Source organism: Muscardinus avellanarius, assembly GCF_963383645.1.
Source record: "Muscardinus avellanarius genome assembly, chromosome: 7".
NCBI lineage: Eukaryota > Metazoa > Chordata > Mammalia > Rodentia > Gliridae > Muscardinus > Muscardinus avellanarius.
Window position 1 is genome coordinate 107,217,382 of NC_137793.1, and position 19,526 is coordinate 107,236,907.

The 19,526-nt window shown below is 42.6% G+C and overlaps 1 protein-coding gene across 1 annotated transcript in view; it reads right to left on the minus strand.

Annotated features, from left to right (window-relative positions):
• Positions 1-1,110: 1,110 nt before the first annotated feature.
• TOR1AIP1 (torsin 1A interacting protein 1) overlaps positions 1,111-19,526 on the minus strand; it is a gene marked incomplete at both ends in the record, with an annotated part of 42,788 nt that continues 24,372 nt past the window's right edge. The window contains 4 exons of the mRNA XM_080698767.1: positions 1,111-1,898; positions 5,215-5,271; positions 16,331-16,399; positions 16,882-16,923. Of these exons, the coding sequence (XP_080554893.1) occupies positions 1,111-1,898; positions 5,215-5,271; positions 16,331-16,399; positions 16,882-16,923 (956 nt within the window). The remainder of the gene's footprint in view (positions 1,899-5,214; positions 5,272-16,330; positions 16,400-16,881; positions 16,924-19,526) is intronic.

The following is a 19,526-nucleotide window of genomic DNA, read 5'->3' on the forward strand; positions in this document are numbered from 1 at the left end:
TTTTTTTTAACAGGGTCTCACTGAGTTGCAAAGGGCCTCACTAAGTAGCTGAGGCTGTCTGTGAACCGTGATCCTCCTGTCCCAGCCTCCCAAAGGCTGGGATTACAAACGCCACCACGCCCGGCTGACTGCCAATTTCTGAAACTTATTTCTTAATTCAAAAACTTCTGGTTATGTCCAAATTCAACCACTCTGAATTTCCCTACCCTTAAGACTCAAATGGGCAAATACATGAAAACTTGTGATATACAGGCTTTAAAAATCTTTGGGAGAATCAAGAAGTTAAGAAAGGAAAAGAAGAAGAGTTCAACACAATCCAGTGGGAGAACAGGTCAGATGTTTGACTGAGCTACTTCACAGTGGATTGCTGTAACATTTTTCTTCTTCTTTTTAATGTGGAACTGGAGATTTAACCCAGGGGTGTTCTACCTCTGACCTACACGCCAGCCTTATTCTATTTTGAAACAGGGCTAAGTTGCTGAGGCTGGCTTTGAACCTGTCCCAGCCTCCCAAGGGCTGGATTGATAGGCGTGGGTCACCGTCGGTGTAAGATTTCATCTTGAAGACTCCCCCACCCCAGCTCATTCCCTATTCCTCAATTTCTCTCCTCTCCACTATCCCAAAACAACAAAACAGTAACACAAACACCCAAATGGCCTTTCATTGCTCTTGTTCCTGTAAGCAGACGCTGACTAGGAAAATCAAACCTTAATGGTATAAAAGGCAACATAACCTAATGGGAAAGTGCATGGCTACATCAGGGAGCCGCCTGAGCAAACTGAAAAACCTAAGATACAAAACCGGGACTGCTGCAGGACGAGGCTGAGCTCCCTCCGTGCTCTGGTCTCACGGCGATAACGGTCCAGCCCAGACCAGGACACATCCTTTGAGGGACCACATAGAAATCACTTTCCTAAATACCCCGTGCTTCTCGACGGGAACAGGGGTTCTCTCTCGCCACAGACACGGGGTTGAAGAAATCATTTAGAGTACCGTGCGTATGTAGAACTTAACTTCCTTTAAAAAGAAACCAGTTCTTTCCCAGAGGCTCCAAGTGTTGTCTCGGGACAGTCTGAAAGCTCGATGGGACGGGACCTTGTCCTCCCAGCCCTATAAGCAGACGCCGGTGCTCAGGGCGCCCTCGGGCTGCACGGGCAGCACCAGGTGTGAGATGCGGCTCCAGAGCCCGTTCAGCTTGTCTGGGTCCATGTGCTTGTAGGAGCTGGGTGTGTTCGAGTCGGTGAACTTGACTTTGAGGAAATCCCTCACTTTTTCTTCGAGCTCCTTGAGGCCTAGACTAGTTCCCAGCGTCTCCTCCTCCAGCAGCACGGTCAGGACCAGGGCCACGTCTTTGAAGGCGGCGTTTTCGTGGTCACAGTACTTGTAGAAGATCAACGTGGAGCCCGCGGGCAGCGACTCAAAGCGGTGCACCACCGCTGCGCTCTGGCCATTTCTGAATCCGTTGCTCAGTTCCTTGTCTACCTGGAACTTGACAACCTCGCTGTCCTGAGCGGCTTTGCCTGCCCCGTCGATCCGGATGGCACGGCCACTGCGGGAGGAAGAGTAGGCATCGGCGATTTGTTCGCTCAGACACCTGAGCACGCCCTCGGCCTCGCGGGCTGCAGCCAGCAGCAGGATGGCGGGCTGGGGCCGAGGGCGGGAGCCATTGAGATGCTTCTCCAAGAACGTCTGGCTCCTCTTCCACAGCTTCTCATCTTGACCTTGGTACTTTTTCTTAAGTTGTTTCATCTGGTTTTGGAACTCCTGAACGGCAGTAGTTTCTGCAACAGGAGGATAAGTGAACCAAAGTATCCCCATGGCAACAGCAGCAGCTATCAGACAAAGTAGCCACCAGTTCTTCTTGACAAGAGACTCATTCTGGGGCTGGGCAGCCGGTTCTGATCAGAAAAGAAGAAATCACAGATCATTTTCTTAGATTCAGCAGTGAGTGATTTTAAAATTACTCAACTTTATAACCATTAGGTAAAAGGAGAACTTTAAATGAGAGAGCCAGTAATTTCTTTCTTTCTTTCTTTCTTTCTTTCTTTCTTTCTTTCTTTCTTTCTTTCTTTCTATTTTTTGTGGCGCTGGGGATGGAACCTAGGGGACTTGTACCTCCAGGCTACATCCCCAGATCTCTTTTTATATTTTATTTCAAAAAGGAGTCTCACTAAGTTGCTAAGAGCCTCACTAAGCTGCTGAGACTGTCTGCATATCCGCGATCTTCCTGCCTCAGCCTCCCAAGCACTAGGATTACAAGCATGCACCACCACAGCCGGCTCAGTAATTTACTTTCTTGAAGAAATATAATAATTTAACACATTTTCAGTAAAATCTAACACCCATAGGTTTGAGATTACATGTATACATATACTTGTATCAAGTAGGATGCAGAAATAGCATGTGTAATCCAAAAGGGACGGAGGTGGGAGCCCGAGATGGAAACATCACAGGCTTGAGGCCAGGATGTGGTAACTTAGCGAGACCGCTTCAAAATAAAAGTAAAAAATTAGGACTGGAGGTAGAGCTCAGAAGTCAAGTTCCCCCGGCCCCATGTTTAACTCCCAAATGAAACACACAATGCATATAGCTCTCCAAAGTAAACTGACGGAGCTTCTCTATCTGGGCAGTACGGGGGGGGGGGGGGCTCTCACACATGCTAGACGAGCACCGAACTGCACCCCCAGCTCTGTGATGAAAGGTCTTTGAAGAAAAAATAGAGTCTAAACATATAAAGTGGCATAAGATGGAAGTAATACCATTTATAAGGCAAAACTATTATTACCACTGCTAATACAAATCGTATTATAAGACACCTTATAAATGTTTTTAATCAGAATCTGGGATTTAGGCATGTACCACCACGTCCAGCTAGAGCCAGCAGCTCTTCAAGTGTAGGGGATCTCAAGACTATTCGAGGGAAGATGCTTGCGATTAGCAGTAAAATTTAAACTTAATTTTTGTGATACTGGGGATTAAACCCAGGAGCATTCTATCTCTGAGCTACACGCCTACCCCTTTGTATTTCTGCTAGGGCATTCTACCTCCAAACTATACCCCTTAGCCCCTTTGAAATTTTTTTTTTTTTTTTTTTTTTTTTTTTTTTGGTGGTACTGGGGTTCCTGGAAGCCCTTCTACCTCTGGGCTACACTCCCAGAGTAGTTTACATTTTTATTTGGAAACAGGGTCTCCTAAACCAGCGCGCGCGGCTGGCTTTGAACCTGCGCGATCCTCCTGTCTCTGCCTCCCAAGCGCGGGGATTACAAGCGTGCGCCACCACGCCCGGCCCTTTGAAATTTTTATTTAAATAGGGTCTCACTAAGTTGCTGAGGCTGGCCATGAACCTGCGATCCTCCTGTCTCAGCCCCCAATGTCAGGGATTATAGATGTGTACCAGTAAAATGTTCTCATGACTATCTCCTGGGTTGACATTTGCACTGATGGTGTAAAAGAAGTGATGGAATATTTTGTCATTGTTGCCAGAAACTGAAACTAAGAGTATTCTATCTCAGAGCTATACCTCTGGCCCTTTTTATTTTTTTTATTTTGAAACAGTGTCTCATAGTAAGTTGCTGAGGGTCTTGTTATACAGCCTAGGCTGATCTCAAAGCCTCTGATCCATCCACAAGGTAGTGCAGCTGTCAACTCCAGTACTTGGGAAGGTGAGACAAAAGGATCACAGGTTCAAGACCAACTCAACAACTTAGTGAGACTCTCAGGAACCCGGCAAGACCTCGTTTCAAAATAAAAAAGTCGCCGGGCGTGGTGGCGCACGTTTGTCATCCCCGCGCTTGGGAGGCGGAGACAGGAGGATCACGCAGGTTCGAAGCCAGCCGCGCTGGCTTAAGAGACCCTGTTTCCAAATAAAAATATAAAAATGGGTCTGGGAGTGTAGCCCCAGACACAAGACAGACACAGGCAGGACAAGGTCTATGTGATCTCACACATGGAACCTTAAAATGTGGATCTAGCCGGGCGTGGTGGCGCACGCTTGTAATCCCAGCATTCAGGAGGCTAAGACAGGAGGACCATTCGCGGACAGCCTCAGCTACTTTGCGAGGCCCTCTGCAACTCAGTGAGACCCTGTTTCAAAGTAAAGAATAAAAAATAGAGCTGGGAATGTAGCTCGGAGGTAGAGTGCCCCTGGGTTCCATCCCCAGTACTGCAAAAAAAAAAAGTTGAGAGTAGAATGGAGGTTACTAGAGGCTGGGGGGAGGGGGCGGGGGGGTTAATCAACAGGTACAAAGGTTTAGTTGCCGAGGAATAAACCATCCAGCAGTGGTACGGCACAGCAGTGTGCCTACGTCAACAGATAATGCACTATATACTTTACTATATTTTTTGAAATGCTTAATAAAGAATTTTGAATGTTTTTACTATAAATAAATGGTAGTTACTTGACATAAGTTTAAACCCATTTAGATATTACACAATAAATACAGGTACTGAAATACCCATGATACCTCTAAAGTAAATAATTTTTGTTAAATATGTTAAAATACATTCAATTAAACTGGGTGTGGTGCTGCACGTAATCCCATACTTGGGAGGCTGAGACAAGAGGATGGAAGATTCGAGATCAGCCTCAGCAACTTAGCAAGACTCTGTTTCCAAACAAAAAATTTAAAAAAAAAAAGGTCTAGGGATGTAGCTCGGGGGTAGACTGTCATATACACACAAATAAATACATTTTAAAAATGCTCGTTGGGGTACTTAACTGCAGTAGTGTACAAGGAGGTACTGAGCCCAAAGGTTTGAGAATCACTGTTTCCTTGGCACTCACTCAGGATAACTAGGCTCAGAGAAGAAAAGAAACTTCCCCACAGCATTACACAAGACAAGTGTTCCAACCTGGCTCACTGTAGGCCTGAGAATCCCAGGCCCAGTCACCCTCCTTCTCCACGCTATCTTCTTCTGATTCTGCATGGTTCACTCACTTAATGGTATTAGTAGCTTTACTTAAACTTTAATTTTTGGTCTTAGAGACAATAATGTGAAGGGGGAAACCCTTCACATAGATGTTATTTCATATGGTTTGTCCATAATGAATATCACTACTAGTAAAATACAAAATTTCTTCTCAAGTATAAATTTATATGAATATATATATATATATATATATATATATAGTAAAATACATTTGATTCGTCAAGCAGCATTCTAAGTCATAAAGCTGTCAAAAACACTTCTACCAATAAAACAGAATGCACTTACTTTGGCGGGCGGCCGGTGGAGACGGGTTCCCCGGCTCTGATTTCCAGATGCTGTCATCTGATGATGGGTAATTAAAAAAGACTGTCAGCTCAGGTCTCACCAGTTGAGCATTTCTTTCTCTTTCTTGCCTTCCTTCCTTCTTTTTTTTTTTTTTTTTTTTTTTTTTTGCAGTACTGGGGATGGAACCCAGGGGCATTTTACCTCTGAGATACACGCCCAGCCTACTTTTTTATTTTGAAACAGGGTCTCACTGAGTTGCAGAGGGCCTAAGTAGCTGAGGCTGTCCGCGAACCGCGATCCTCCGGTCTCAGTCCCCCGAATGCTGGGATTACAAGCATGCGCCACCACGCCTGGCTAGCATTTATTTTTAATAAAGAAGAAAGCCGGGCGTGGTGGCGCACGCTTTTAATCCCAGCATTTGGGAGGCTGAGACCAGAGGATTGTGGTTCGCGGAGAGCCTCATTTACTTAGCGAGGCCCTCTGCAACTTAGTGAAACCCTGTTTCAAAATAAAGAATAAAAAATAGGGCAGGGGGTGTAGCTTGGAGGTAGAATGTCCCTGGGTTCCATTCCTAGACCTGAAAATAAATAAATAAATAAAAATTAAAAAATCAAAAATAAAAATAAAGAAAGAAGATACAAATTTTACGAAGAGAAAAGAAGACAGAGCTGGGTGTGGTGGTACAAGCCTATAATCCCAGTACTTGGGAGGCTGAGATTGGAGGACTGCAGGTTTGAGGCCAGCTTCTGCAATTCAACAAAACATTGTTTCAAAATAAAAAGGGTTGGGGGCAGAGCTTGGAGGTAGGATATACTGCAATCCCAAGTACTAAAAAAAGAAAAAGAAAAAAGATAAACCGCGGAGGTAAGGCAGAAGAAGAAAAAGCAGAATATCCAGGTACCATCACACTGTCCACTGAGCACTCCAGAGACACTTGAGAGAGAGCCTTGAGTATCTGAGCTACAACTGTTTAATGGGATTCGTGAAGCTCTGGAAGGAAGTTAACAGGACAAAGAAAATGAGCACATTGCCGGGCGTGGTGGGCACGCTTGTAATCCCTACACTTGGGAGGCCGAGACAGGAGGATCGCAGGTTCAAAGCCAGCCTCGGCTGCTTAGTGAGGCTTCAGCAACTCAGTGAGACCCTGTTTTCAAATAAAATATAAAAAGGTCTGAGAGTGTAGCCCAGAGGTAGAAAGCTTCTGGGTTCCACCTCCAGAACCACAGAAAGAAAGAAAGAAAGAAAGAAAGAAAGAAAGAAAGAAAGAGAAGGAAGGAAAGAGAAAGAAGGAAGGAAGGAAGGAAGGAAAAGCACATCATAACAAAAGAAAACATATTGTACCATCTGAAAAAAATGACCAAGTATTAAACTCCTGGTGAAGGCGCTATAAAGGCAGGACGGGGGGGGGGGATGTAGACTATGGATTACTAAATTATCTGGATAAAGTATTTCAATATAAAACTCAGTCAATACTATTTTCTGCCTCAAACTGATTCAAATATCTCCAATATGTAGTATTTTGAAAATCACATTAAAAAAACCCACAAAACTTCACAGCTTCTCATCAGTCGATGTGGTAGTGGCCCAGGCCTGTATTCCCAGTACTTGGGAGGCCGAGACAGGAGGATAACAGGTTTGAGGCCAGTCTCAGCAACTTAGTGAGACCCTGTTTCAAAATAAGAAAAACCAAATTAAAAGGGCTGCGGGGGAGGGAGGGAGGTAGCACAGAGGTAGAAGGTTCCTGGGTTCAATCACGGTACAAAAACAAAAATTCATCATTTCTGTTAATAGACAAAAAATTCTAAGTTTGCTTTTAAGCAATATACTTCAAAAACTTCGTTCACAACTCCATCAAATCTCTACTTCCATAATTACTTCAGAAGATAAATAATCCTAGTACTTGGGAGGCAGAGACAGGAGGACTCTAGGTTTGAGGACAACCTCAGGAACCTAGTGAGACCCTGTTTCAAAATAAAAAATAAGCTGGATGTAGTGGCAAATGCTTGTAATCCCAGTACTTGGGAGGCGGAGGCAGGAGGATGGCAGGTTCTGACTAGCTTCAGCAAACTTCTGAGGCCCTCCAAAATTTAGTGAGACTCTGTTTCAAAATAAAATCGGTTTAGGAGTTCAGCTCAGAGGTAGAATGCCCCTGAGTCAGTCTGTCTGTCTGTCTGTCTGTCTGTCTGTCTGTCTGTCTGTCTGTCTCTCTCTCTCTCTCTCACACACACACACACACACACACACACACACACACACACACACACATGTTGTTTAGCTTGCAGGTAGAATGCCTCTGGGTTCAATGTCTAGTACCAAAAAAAAAAAAAAAAGAAAAAAAAGAGAGAAATTAAAACCTGTATCCCCCCTTTGCCCCGCCGTTTTTCTAGCGTGGCAGCGCAGGCAGGAGCTGGAGGAGTGGAGCCGGGTCAGCGGGAGGAGCGGCTGTGCCGCCACATGGGTAGGGGCTACGTCACCCTCTATCACTCGCCTGGACATTTATAACTTTGGTATAAATAAGTGATGTTTGTGGTGGATCTTCCTGGTGTTCGTCAACACCTTCCATGTGAGAGCCACGGGACTACACTGGAGGAATAAAACCAGCACAGCTAACATACAAAACTAGCCTCATTTTTTGTCATGATTAAAAAAAAACCCAAACAAGATAAAATGGCATCAACCCCAACTCTAAGAGGCAGATTGCTTTTCAAGGACTAATTTAGCTTGGGAAAGTTCACCACTTAGAAGCTTCTAAGTTGGGTCATCAAAGTTATAACTTATTGCTAAAAAAAACCACCAAGAGGCAAGAGGCACACACACAAACCCCTCCAAACTACTCAGATAATGTTTATCTTGGAAATACTGAAGTGCTGTTTTATTTATTTCTTTTTTTGAAGCATTGTTTTGTGATGTTTATGGATAAGCTATTATTAACTATAATATTAAACACACAGTTAGCATGGTATATATACACACTGCTAAGGCAGGAAATTGCCTAAAAGATAAACCTTACCCCACGTATTGACACTATTAGAGACAGCTGGGCTTGGTGGCGTGTGCCTGTGAGCTCCATACTTGGGAGGCTGAGAGGAGGACTGCAGCCTCAGCAACTTAGCAAGACCCTCTTTCAAAAAATAGCCTACCTTAGATACTATTGTCTCTAAAGGTAAAAAACAAACAAAGGTTCATAAAAGGTTAGTGCCTTGAGCAGGTTCTTTCAATTAGTAAGTAAAGCTCTAGGTCTGGTACCCAAGAGCTCCAGCTGTAGACACTCTTCTCCAGTCACTTAAAAAAATTTTTTTTATTGGTGCACTGTATTCATACATCATAATGGGATAAAAAAAAAAACTTTTGTAGACATACTTGCACACATCACCCAGTCAGCCCCCACCCGATTCCCTCCCCATCCCTCCTTCCCATGCTTGGCTTAGTGGTTGACATCTAGTATTATAGCAATTTATCCAAAATTAACAATGATAATCTCACAGAACAGTTTCATTTGTCTGATACCAAGCTTTTGATGACTTAAAGATAACATTTCAATATTTCTTTTTGTTTTCTTTCTTACCAGAGAATATTTTTTTCTTTTTTTTAGGTGAAACTATATTTATTTATTTATTTTTCACAAAAAATCTATCCTAATATGGAATATGGACTCTAGATACCCAAAATGATCTCGAAAAAGAACAAAGCTAGAAGATGTATATTTTCTGATTTCAAACCATATAAAGCTACAATAATTGAAACAGTGTAGTACTGTTCTAAAGGCAGATATATAAACCATTGGAGTTAAATAAAAGCCTAGAGATGAATTCTTCCATGTGTTGTCAAGTTATTTTTGACAAGGTTTCCACAGACATTTGGTAGAGGAAATAATAATCTTTTAACTAAATATTGTTGAAAAATAATAATTACACGAAAAAGAATAAAACTGAACCCTTACCTAACACCATATACAAATATTAACTCAAAATAGATAAAAGACCTAAATATAAATCTTAAGACTATAAACTTTTAGAAAAAAATTTGGGTCATAAAACCTCACAACATTGAAATTGGCAGTGATTTCTTGGATATGATTTCAATGGCACAGGCAACAGAAGGGTAAACAAACTCCCTTAAAAAAAAAAAAATTGTATATCCAAAGACAATGTAAACAGAGTTAAAAGCTACTGATAGAATGGGATAAAATATTTCCAAATGCTATATCTGAAGGTATATTACTATTCCAAATAGAAATCCTAAAAATTAGCAACAATAAAAGCAAACAATACAATTTAGAGATAGGTAAAAGACTAACATAAATAATGAATCTCCACAGATAACCAATCTTAGTTGTCTGTTGGATGGAAAATCTTGTTTCTCTGGTTCTGGTGTGTGTTACCTATTTCTTATTTGTAGTTAATCTCTTTGAGTATTTTCTCTAGCGCTGGTTTTGAAGACATAAATTCCTTCAGTTTCTGTTTGTCATGGAAGCTTCGTATTTCCCCATCTAATTTGATAGAAAGTTTTGCTGGGTAGGAAATTTTTGGCTGGAAGTTGTTTTCTTTCAGAGTTTGGAATATGTTACTCCAAGCCCTTCTGGCTCTCATGACTTGGTTTGGGAAGTCTGGAGTGATTCTAATCGGTTTGCCTCTGAATGTCACTTGGCCCTTTGTTTTTGTTGCCTTTAAGATTCTCTGCTTGGCTTCCACATTGGTCATTTTGACAATTATGTGGCGTGGGGATTCTCTTCTCCGATCCTGTCTAAAGGGAGTTCTATAAGTTTCCTGGACCTGTGTATCAACCTCTTGCTCTATGTTTGGAAAATTTTCTGCTATTACTTCCTTGAAGAGATTATTGATCCCTTTGGTTTCACCTTCTTTTCCCTCCTCTATTCCAATTATTCTTAGGTTAGCTCTCTTAAAATGGACCCATATTTCTTCAATGTCAGATTCCTGCTGTCGGATTTTTTTTTTCTAAATTAGAAACTATGCATTCATTTTTTGAATGATCATCTTCTAGGAGCGAGATTCTATTCTCCATGTGGTCTAATCGGTTGTTTGTGCTTTGAATTGAGGCCTTTACTTCATTAATTGCATCCTTTATCTCTCTTTGGCTCTCTCTGAATTCTTTTAGAAACACCTCTATTATTTCTACAGTTATTTTCCTGATTTGATCTTCTAGAAATCTCTGAATTTCTGTTTTATCAGGTTCTGATGTTGTGGGGTTGTGGGCATTAACTGCTCCATTGTTATTCCTCTTTCCCATGATTTCGGAAGTTTGTACCTTCTCTGGGTTCTTCCCTTGGGTCACTACGACTTCACTTAAGGTGCTCTGGATCTCGAGTCTGTGGTATCTCAGTCCCCACTACTCCTTTACTAGGTTGTATCGCAGAGTCTCAGACACAGGGAGTCAATTGAGGCTGCTTTAGACCATAGGGGGGTGCCGGGTTGGGCGTTCTCCTATGGTGTGATATCTCTGTCACTGCCACTCCCTCACTGGGTCAAGTCCCTGGGAGTGCAGTACTGGGATTTCTTCTCTAGGGCCACAATTTGACTCACTGTTGTTGAGTGCGCAGATGGAGCTGTAGTGGACTCGGTGATATTGCTGCTGCTGCTGCCGGTGGCAGTATGGCGCCGCTGCCATGCCCTCGGCCATGAGGCTGGCATATTTCTTCTCTGGTTTTGAGCTCCGCTCTGAGTCCCTGCAGAGTGTGCTGAGCCCAGCTGCTGGGAGTTTTAGATGCTCCCTGAACCGAAAAATCTTATGAATTCCTCCCAGCTGTTCCGCAGCAGCTCACCTCGGCTCGCTGTCCACCGCTCCTCTCTGGATCCTGGTGGGCTGTTGAGTGCGTTGGTCTAGAGCCGTCCGGTGAACTCACCGCTGCCGCTGGCAGTAAGGTGCTGCTGCCGCGTCCTCGGCTGTGAGGCCGGCATATCTCCTCTGTGGCTCTGAGCTCCGTTGTGAGTCCCCCTCCTCTCTGGGGCCTGGTGCTGCAAGGGAAGACTGCGCCTGCCGCTCCATGCCATGGCTCCAGCAGCAGCACTGCGGTCTGGTTTCTTTCTGTGTCTTGTTTTCCCAGCCCTCTTTTTCTCTGTCCCTTGTAATGACATTTTTTGTTTCTCTGCTGATGGTGTTTTCTGGCTATGAAAGGCGCTGATTTTGTGGTAATAGAGATTGGTTGTTAGCAGGGCTCATAAGTCCCGCTTTTCTCCGTCGCCATCTTCCCGGAAGTCCTTCTCCAGTCACTTTTGAGACAGGTTCCAAAGTATGCACGTAAATGGTCTGACCTCTCCATAGACATATTTTTCTCGCCGTCTTAGCACTTGATAAGCAGGAGGCAGGAAGGCAGTAGCCCATCTTTCCCACAGGTCAGCAATGCAGGTAGAACGCTGGGCCCAGCCCTTTCCACCCAGAACTGTGCTAACGCGGGGTGGCCAGGATCCAAAGCCCTGGGTTACTGAACACCCCAAATTAAAAACAGCCTTCCCCCTCCTCACCAAAGTGGGCAGAGGTGCATAATTAAAAGACTGAGATGTGAAATTTGGAAATGCAATGCTAAGGAAAAAGAAAACCTTGTGCTGGATTGAAGAGAAACTGTGGCGACACTGTCAGACGAGCACTGCACTCTCCTTCCATCCCACCCGTAGGATTTGCTCCTGCTTATTTTTCTATTTTAACATTTTCATGTGGTTAAAATTCTAAAAATTCAGCCGGGCGTGGTGGCGCACGCTTGTAATCCCCACACTTGGGAGGCGGAGATAGGAGGATCGCGCAGGTTCAAAGCCAGCCGTGCTGGTGTAAGAGACCCTGTTTCAGAAATATAAAATAGGTCTGGGAGTGTAGCCCGGAGGTAGAAGGGCTTCCAGGAACCCCAGTACCACAAAAAAAAAAAAAAAAAAAGAAGAAAAAAAAGAAAAAAAATTCTGTTATATGCACATTTCTGGTATGTTACTTCTATATAACTCTCAAAGCCCAATATAGTACCTGTATATATGGTAGATGGTTACAAGTACTCAAGGTGTAATAAATATATTAAGACAAACGTAGAATGCAAACAGATAAAATTTTAGAAACTAGCCATCAATTTGGAAATTAAGATCTATTTCTGTATTCCAATCAGATGTTCAATATCCTGCATTGTGCAGTGTCTTATTAGAGGAAATAGTTATAAAAACATTTTTTAGCCAGGTTTTGGTGATGCGTGCTGGTGATCCCAGTATTGGGGAGGCTGAGACAGCAGGATCAAAGGCTTGAGGACACAGGGAGACTCAAAGTAACCTAGCGGGACCCTGTTTCCAAAAAAGAAATAAAACTGAGCTGGGAGCTTAGCGCAGAGGTAAAATGCCTCTGTGTTCGATCCCCACTGCTAAAAATGTGTGTGTGTGTGTGTGTGTGTGTGTGTGTGTGTGTGTGTGTGTGTGAGTCTCTCTCTCTCTATACACACACACACACACACACACACACACACACGTCTCTGAATTTTTTTCATAAAATATATGCTGAAACTCATGCATTTTTACTTTGAAGAGTATATTTTAGGTCTTCAGATTTAATTTTCATTTTTTTTATTATGGTTATAAATATACTTCTAATAAGATGAAGAATGATAACAATTATTATAGTTATTAATTATGATAATTCTTGTGTATGTGTGTTTTGTAGTACCAAAGGTACTACAATGTACCTGGAACCCAGGTACATTCTACCTCCAAGCTACAAGTCCAGCCCTAATTTTTAGTCTTTATTTTGAAACAGGGTCTTACTGAGTTGCTGAGGACCTCATTAAGTAGCTGAGGCTGTCCACAAACTACGATCCTCCTCCTCCTGTCTCAGCCTCCCGAATGTTCAGATTTCAAGCCTGTACCACCAAGCTCGGCTTTTAATTATGATAATTCTAATAAGCACAAATAGCGCTTATTTGTGGGGCAAAACATCACTGTGAGAAAAAAATGAGTGTGATTATTTGTATTGATGAAAAAAAAAAAACAAACAGGCTTTGTCCAATTACAGAGTTAAACATTCCATAAGCAAGAGATATACGACGGTGATTTTATTATCGAAATAAAAGGGAACTATCTGATGACCCTGAAACCTACTGTGGTTAGAAGGAAGGGATAGAGGACAAAAGTCACTTAGAGCCAGGGTGGCCCACACCTGTAATCCCAATAAATCCCAATATTTGGAATGCTGAGATAGGAGAATCCAGGTTTTTGCCGCCAGCCTCAGCAACCTCATGAAGCTCTCTACAATTTAGTGAGACCCTGTTTCAGAAATTTAAAAAAAGGGTTGGAGGTATAGTTCAAAGTAGAATGCCTCTGAGTTTAATTCCCAGTAACAAACACACACACACACACACACACACACACACACATACACACACACACACACACACACACACACACACAGCAAAAAAAAAATCACTTAAGATCCCTTAACAGACCAGAGACCTTGCAGCTCCTTGAAGAGGGCAGAGGTTCAGTATATTGGCACAGGTAAAAACTTTCCCAACAAGACCCCAAAGACACAAGAAATGCAAAGCAGGAGCAGTATGTGAGATTGCATGAAACTAAAGAGCTTCTGTAAAGCAAAGGGAACTATTGAGAACCTAGAGCGCTGACAAAACGGCAGAAAATTTTTGCCAACTATTCCTCCGATAAAGGACTAATATCTAGAATATAGAGAGAACTCAAGAAGCTCAATGCTAAGAAAACAAATAACCCAATCCAAAAATGGAGCATTCGGGAGGCTGAGACGGGAGGATCACGGTTCGCAGACAGCCTCAGCTATTTAGTGAGGCCCTTTGCAACTCAATAAGACCCTTGTTTCAAAATAAAAAATAAGGCTGGCAGTATAGCTCAAAAGTAGAATACCCCTGGGTTCAATCCCCAGTATTGCAAAAAAAAAAAAAAAAAAAGACAAGTGAACTAAATAGATACTTCACAAAAGAAGACATTCATAATGGTCAATTAAGCCAGGCGTGGTGGTGCACACTTATAATCTAAGTACTTGGGAGGCTGAGACAGGAGAATCATGCAGGTTCAAAGCCAGCCTCAGCTACTTAGTGAGACTTTCAGCAATTTAGTGATACCCTGTTTCCAAATAAAATATAAAATAGGTCTGGGAGTATAGCCCGGAGGTAGAAAGCTCCTGGGTTTTATTCCCAGTACCATACACACACACACAAAGAAGCAAATGGCCAATAAATACATGAAAAAATGCTCAACACCATTAGCAATCAGAGAGGTGCAAATCAAAACTACCTTGAGATTTCACCTAACTCCAACTAGAATGGCAGTCATTAAAAACATAAACAACAAATAATGCTGGCGAGGATGTGGAGAAGTGAGAACTCTTATTTAAGATATTGTTGGCGAGGTTGCAAATTAGTGCAACCACCTTAAAAAACAGTATGGAGGATCCTCAGAAGAATGGAAATTAATCTACCATATGACCTAGCAATACCTCTTCTGGAGAGCTACCAAACTAATGCATGCATATCTATGTTCATAGCCACACAATTCACAATGGCCAAACTATGAAATCAGCCAAGATGTCCATCAACAGATGAATAGACTACAAAACTATGGGATATATACACAATGGAATTTTACTCAGCCATAAAGAAGTACAAAATTGTATCATTTATGAGGAAATGGATGGAACTGGAGAACATGCTAAGTGAGATCAGTCAGTCACAAAAAGTAAACAATCGGATGCTCTCCCTAATAGCAGAAACTAGAGAGAAAACGGGTTATAGGAGGAACTCTAGATGAGGAAGGAGAAACCACAGATGAGCAAATAAGGCGACCTAACTAAGAGGGATGGGAGGGGAGAAGAGGAAAATTCCCTAATGTACATGATGTATTCATAAATATGCCAATCACTAAGCCAAACGTGAGGAGGGACGGGGAGGAAATGGGGTGGGAACTGGGGAGGAGCTAAATGACTGATGTGTGCATGTGTGCCTCCACCTTCTTGTACTCCATTAGAATGTATGACTACGATGCACCAATAAAAAAATGAAAGAAATAAAAAGATCACTTAAGGCAGAGAGCATGCATGGATTTTTCTTTTTTTGGTAGTGCTGGAGACTGAACTCAGGGGGCATTCTATCTCCAAGCTATATCCTCTATTTTCACGTTCTATTTGGAAACAGGGTCTTGCTAAGTTGCTGAGGCTGGCTGTGAACACGCCCAAGCACTGGGAGGATAGGTTTGCATCACCATGCCTGGCTGGATTTTATTTTACTTTTTTTGCGGCAGCTAATTTCTGTTTTTTATTTTTAATTAATTAATTTTTTTTGCAGTACTGGGGATGGACCCAGAGCATTCTACCTCCCGGCTACACCCCCAGTCCTATTTTTTATTCTTTATTTTGAAACAGGGTCTCACTAATTGTGGAGGGCTTCACTAAGTAGCTGAGGCTGGCTGTGAACCTGCGATCCTCTTGCCTCAGGCTCCCAAGTACTGGGTCTATAGGCATGTGCCACCAAGCTCAGCTCTGGATGGATTTTTAAAATACAAAAAATGTTAATGTGGACACCTTTCTTAGAAATTATTATAGACAACGAGTCCAAAGTATGACCATTTTATCGCACTGATTTACAGGTATTTCTTTTTTAAAGATTATCTTAAAGTCACTTTTATATTGTTATTTTTATTGTGGTACTGGAGGTGGAACCTCAGCAACTTAGTGAGATCGTCAGCAACCTACTGAGACCCTGCTTCAAAACAAAACATAAAAAAGGGCTGGAGGCAGCCGGGCGTGGTGGTGCACGCTTGTGACCCCAGCATTTGGGAGGCGGAGACCTGAGAATCGCGGTTCGCGGACAGCCTCAGCTACTTAGTGAGGCCCTTTGCAACTCAGTGAGACCCGGTTTCAAAATAAAGAATAAAAAATAGGGCAGGGGGTGTAGCTCGGAGGTCGAATGCCCCTGGGTTCCACCCCCAGACCCGCAAAAAAAAAAAAAAAAAAAAAAAAAGGGCTGGAGGCAGAGTGTGGAGGTAGAACACCCCTAGTTTCAATCCCCACCATCACACACATACACAAAAGCCATCGCAAATACTTATCTTACGAGCTAAGTATTGTGTTAGATCATCAGGAAATGCACAGCAGATGAGACTCATCTACTTACCCTGCATCTTACTCCTCATCCTCACGGTTTGTTCAGCCCATTCCTGAGGGTTTTTAGGATACCCTGCGCCTGAGGAGAAGCACACATGAAAAGGTCATTTCACATACGTGGAAGTCTGTACCATGGATCGGTGTTACAATAAATGTACCAGAAAGGAAAAATAAAGTAGGAAGGGGTACCGTGAAGTAAAGGACAGTTTTAAAGGATCATTTCAATGAAGGTGAACCACTTTCATAGCAAAACAGGCAACAAATAAAGATATTATTACCTAATAAGCAAAACTAGTTATGAGTCCTTTGCAGTGGTCTATAAGAATGAGTAAGCTGAAAAACACTTCCCTGTTAAATATTTGAGAAGTTTACCCTTTACACTTTCATGGTAAAATAGCCCTACACACACTTCCCATCACAGCAATGGCCAGGCAGTGTCAATGCAGCAGGTTAAAAAACGCAAAGGGCACGAAATTACTTAAAATCACATTAGGCCTCTTGTCCACAGAGTAAGGCAGGGTGGGAACCAGCTGGAGAGAACAGACACAACAGGACACTTACTCGGTTCTGAAGGCTGCTTATCACGAGCTGAGAAGTCCTGACCTGAAACAGGGAAGAGGGAAAGGTCACTGTTCACGTGAAATAAAAACAAAGACACTACATAGATAGCTTGCATCAAACCTCTTTTTATCACCACTCTTGCATATATACAGTAGTATTTTTTCCCATTTTCCAAACTCCAAAATGTTAAGACATTAGACCATAACAAGAAGTCAGTTTTAGAATAATCACTATTAAAATAATGACTATGAGCCAGGGATGAAGCTTGGTGCTGGAGTGCCTATCTAGCATGTGGGAGGTCCTGGGTTTGGTCTCCAGCACCGACTCCCCACCCCTAAAAAGCAAAATGTTCAATGTTTATACAGTATCAAGTATAATTTTACTGGGTTTTTTTTTTTTTTTTTTGTGGTACTGGGGATGGAACCCAGTGGCATTCTACCTCCGAGCTACACCCTCCTGCCTTTTTTTTGTTCTTTATTTTGAAACAGGGTCTCACTGAGTTGTGAAGGGCCTCACCAAGTAACTGAGGCTGTCCGCGAACCGCCATCCTCCGGTCTCAGCCTCCCGAATGCTGGGATTAGAAGTGTGCGCCACCACGCCCGGCTTAGTTTTACTTAATTTCTTAGGGAAACACTGAAATAGATAACTTTCCTGAGATTACATATCTAGAACTAGTGAGGCCAAGATAAAATCCAGGCAGTATGGAACTACAAATTATACCATATAAAATGGTATATATCATGATATGCACATTTGTGGGGACTGCAAAATTAGCTCCGGAATAAAAGACACTACGTCAAGTTTTGGAGAGGCATTTAACAGCTGATAAGTGATGCAAGAGGATAATTAGAAAATGACATTACAAGCTGGGCACGGGGTGCACCTCTATAACCCGTGCTTGGGAGGCTGAGATAGGAGGCTCTCGTGGGTTTGAGGACAGCCTCAGCAAATATTAAGACTCTCCTCAACCTAGCAAGACCCTGTTCAAAACAAAGATAAAAATAGAGTAGGGCTGAGGGTATAGTTCAGAGGTAGAACACTCCTGGGTTCAATTCTTAGGACCCACCCGCCAAAAAAGGGGGGGAAATGGAAGGGAAAAAAGGCTAATGAAAATTTTTAGATACAAAGATATTTCTAATTCATTACTAAGTCAAATTCTGGGACTTTAATTTAATTTTATTCTTTGTGGTACTAGGGATGGGGGACTTTCTACTTCTGAGCTATACTCCCAGACCTATTTTATATTTTATTTGGAAACAGGGTCTCACTAGGTGCTGAGGGCCTCACTAAGTATGGAGGCTGGCTTTGAACCTGCGATCCTCCTGTCTCAGCCTCCCAAGTCCTAAGATTAAAAGTGTGTGCCATCATGCCCAGCTGGGACTTTATTAAAAAAAAAAAAAAAAAAAGCAAGGTGTGGTGGCACATACTTGTAATCTCAGTACTCGGGAGGTGGAGACCAGAGGATCATGGTTCACCAGCAGCCTCAGCTACATAGTGAGGCCCTCTGCAACTCAGTGAGAGCCTGTTTCAAAAAATAAAAAGATTAAAAGCCGGGCGTGGTGGCGCACACTTAGAATCCCAGCATTTGGGAGGCTGAGACAGGAGGATCACAGTTCGTGATCAGCTACTTAGTGAGGCCCTTTGCAACTCAGTGAGACCCTGTTTCAAAATAAAGACTAAAAATAGGGCTGGGGGTGTCGCTTGGAGGTAGAATACCCCTGTGTTTCACCCCCAGTACTGTACTGCAAAAAAAAAAAAAAAAAAAAATATATATATATATATATATATATATATATATATATATACACACATACACATATAAATATATATATGAATTAAAAAAGTATTTCACTCTAAGAAACACAAATCCACTGTAGATAACCTGTGAAATGCAGAAAATAAGCCAAGTGTGGTGATGCACGCTTGTAATCCCAGTACTTGGGAGGCTGAGACAGGAGGATAGTGGTTTGCGCCAGCCTCAGCTACTTAGTGAGGCCCTTTGTAACTTAGTGAGACACTGTTTCAAAATAAAGAATAAAGCCAGGCAGTGGTGATCCCAGCATTTGGGAGGTAGAGACTGGAGGACTGGAGGATTGGAGGATCATGATTTAGGGACAGCCTTAACCACTTAGGGAGGCAATTCACAACTCAATGAGACCCTGTTTCAAATATAAAATGCCTAGCCGGGTGTGGTGGCGCACGCATGTAATCCCCGCGCTTGGGAGGGGACACAGGAGGATCACGCAGGTTCGAGACCCTGTTTCCAAATATAAAATAGGTGTCTGGGAGTGTAGCCTGGAGGTAGAAGGGCTTCCAGGAACCTCAGTAACACCAAAAAATAAATAAATAAAACGCCTAAAAAAAAAAGAGAGAGAATAATAAAGTAAAAGAAAAATGTCAGGCCGGGCGCGCAGCCGGGCAGCAGCACACTTGCCTGGCATGCATGAGGCCCTGGTTAGGTTCTCAAAAGTGCAAAAAAGTCTCAAATGTTTCTATCATCCTGAACAAATTGTTAGCATTTTCCAATTATTTTTGTGTCATATTTTCTCAATATTAGATTATTATAAACTTCAATGTTTTAAGACTCAAACTACTGTATGAAAGCCAGGTATGGTGGCATATGCCTATACTGGGAGGCCGAGACA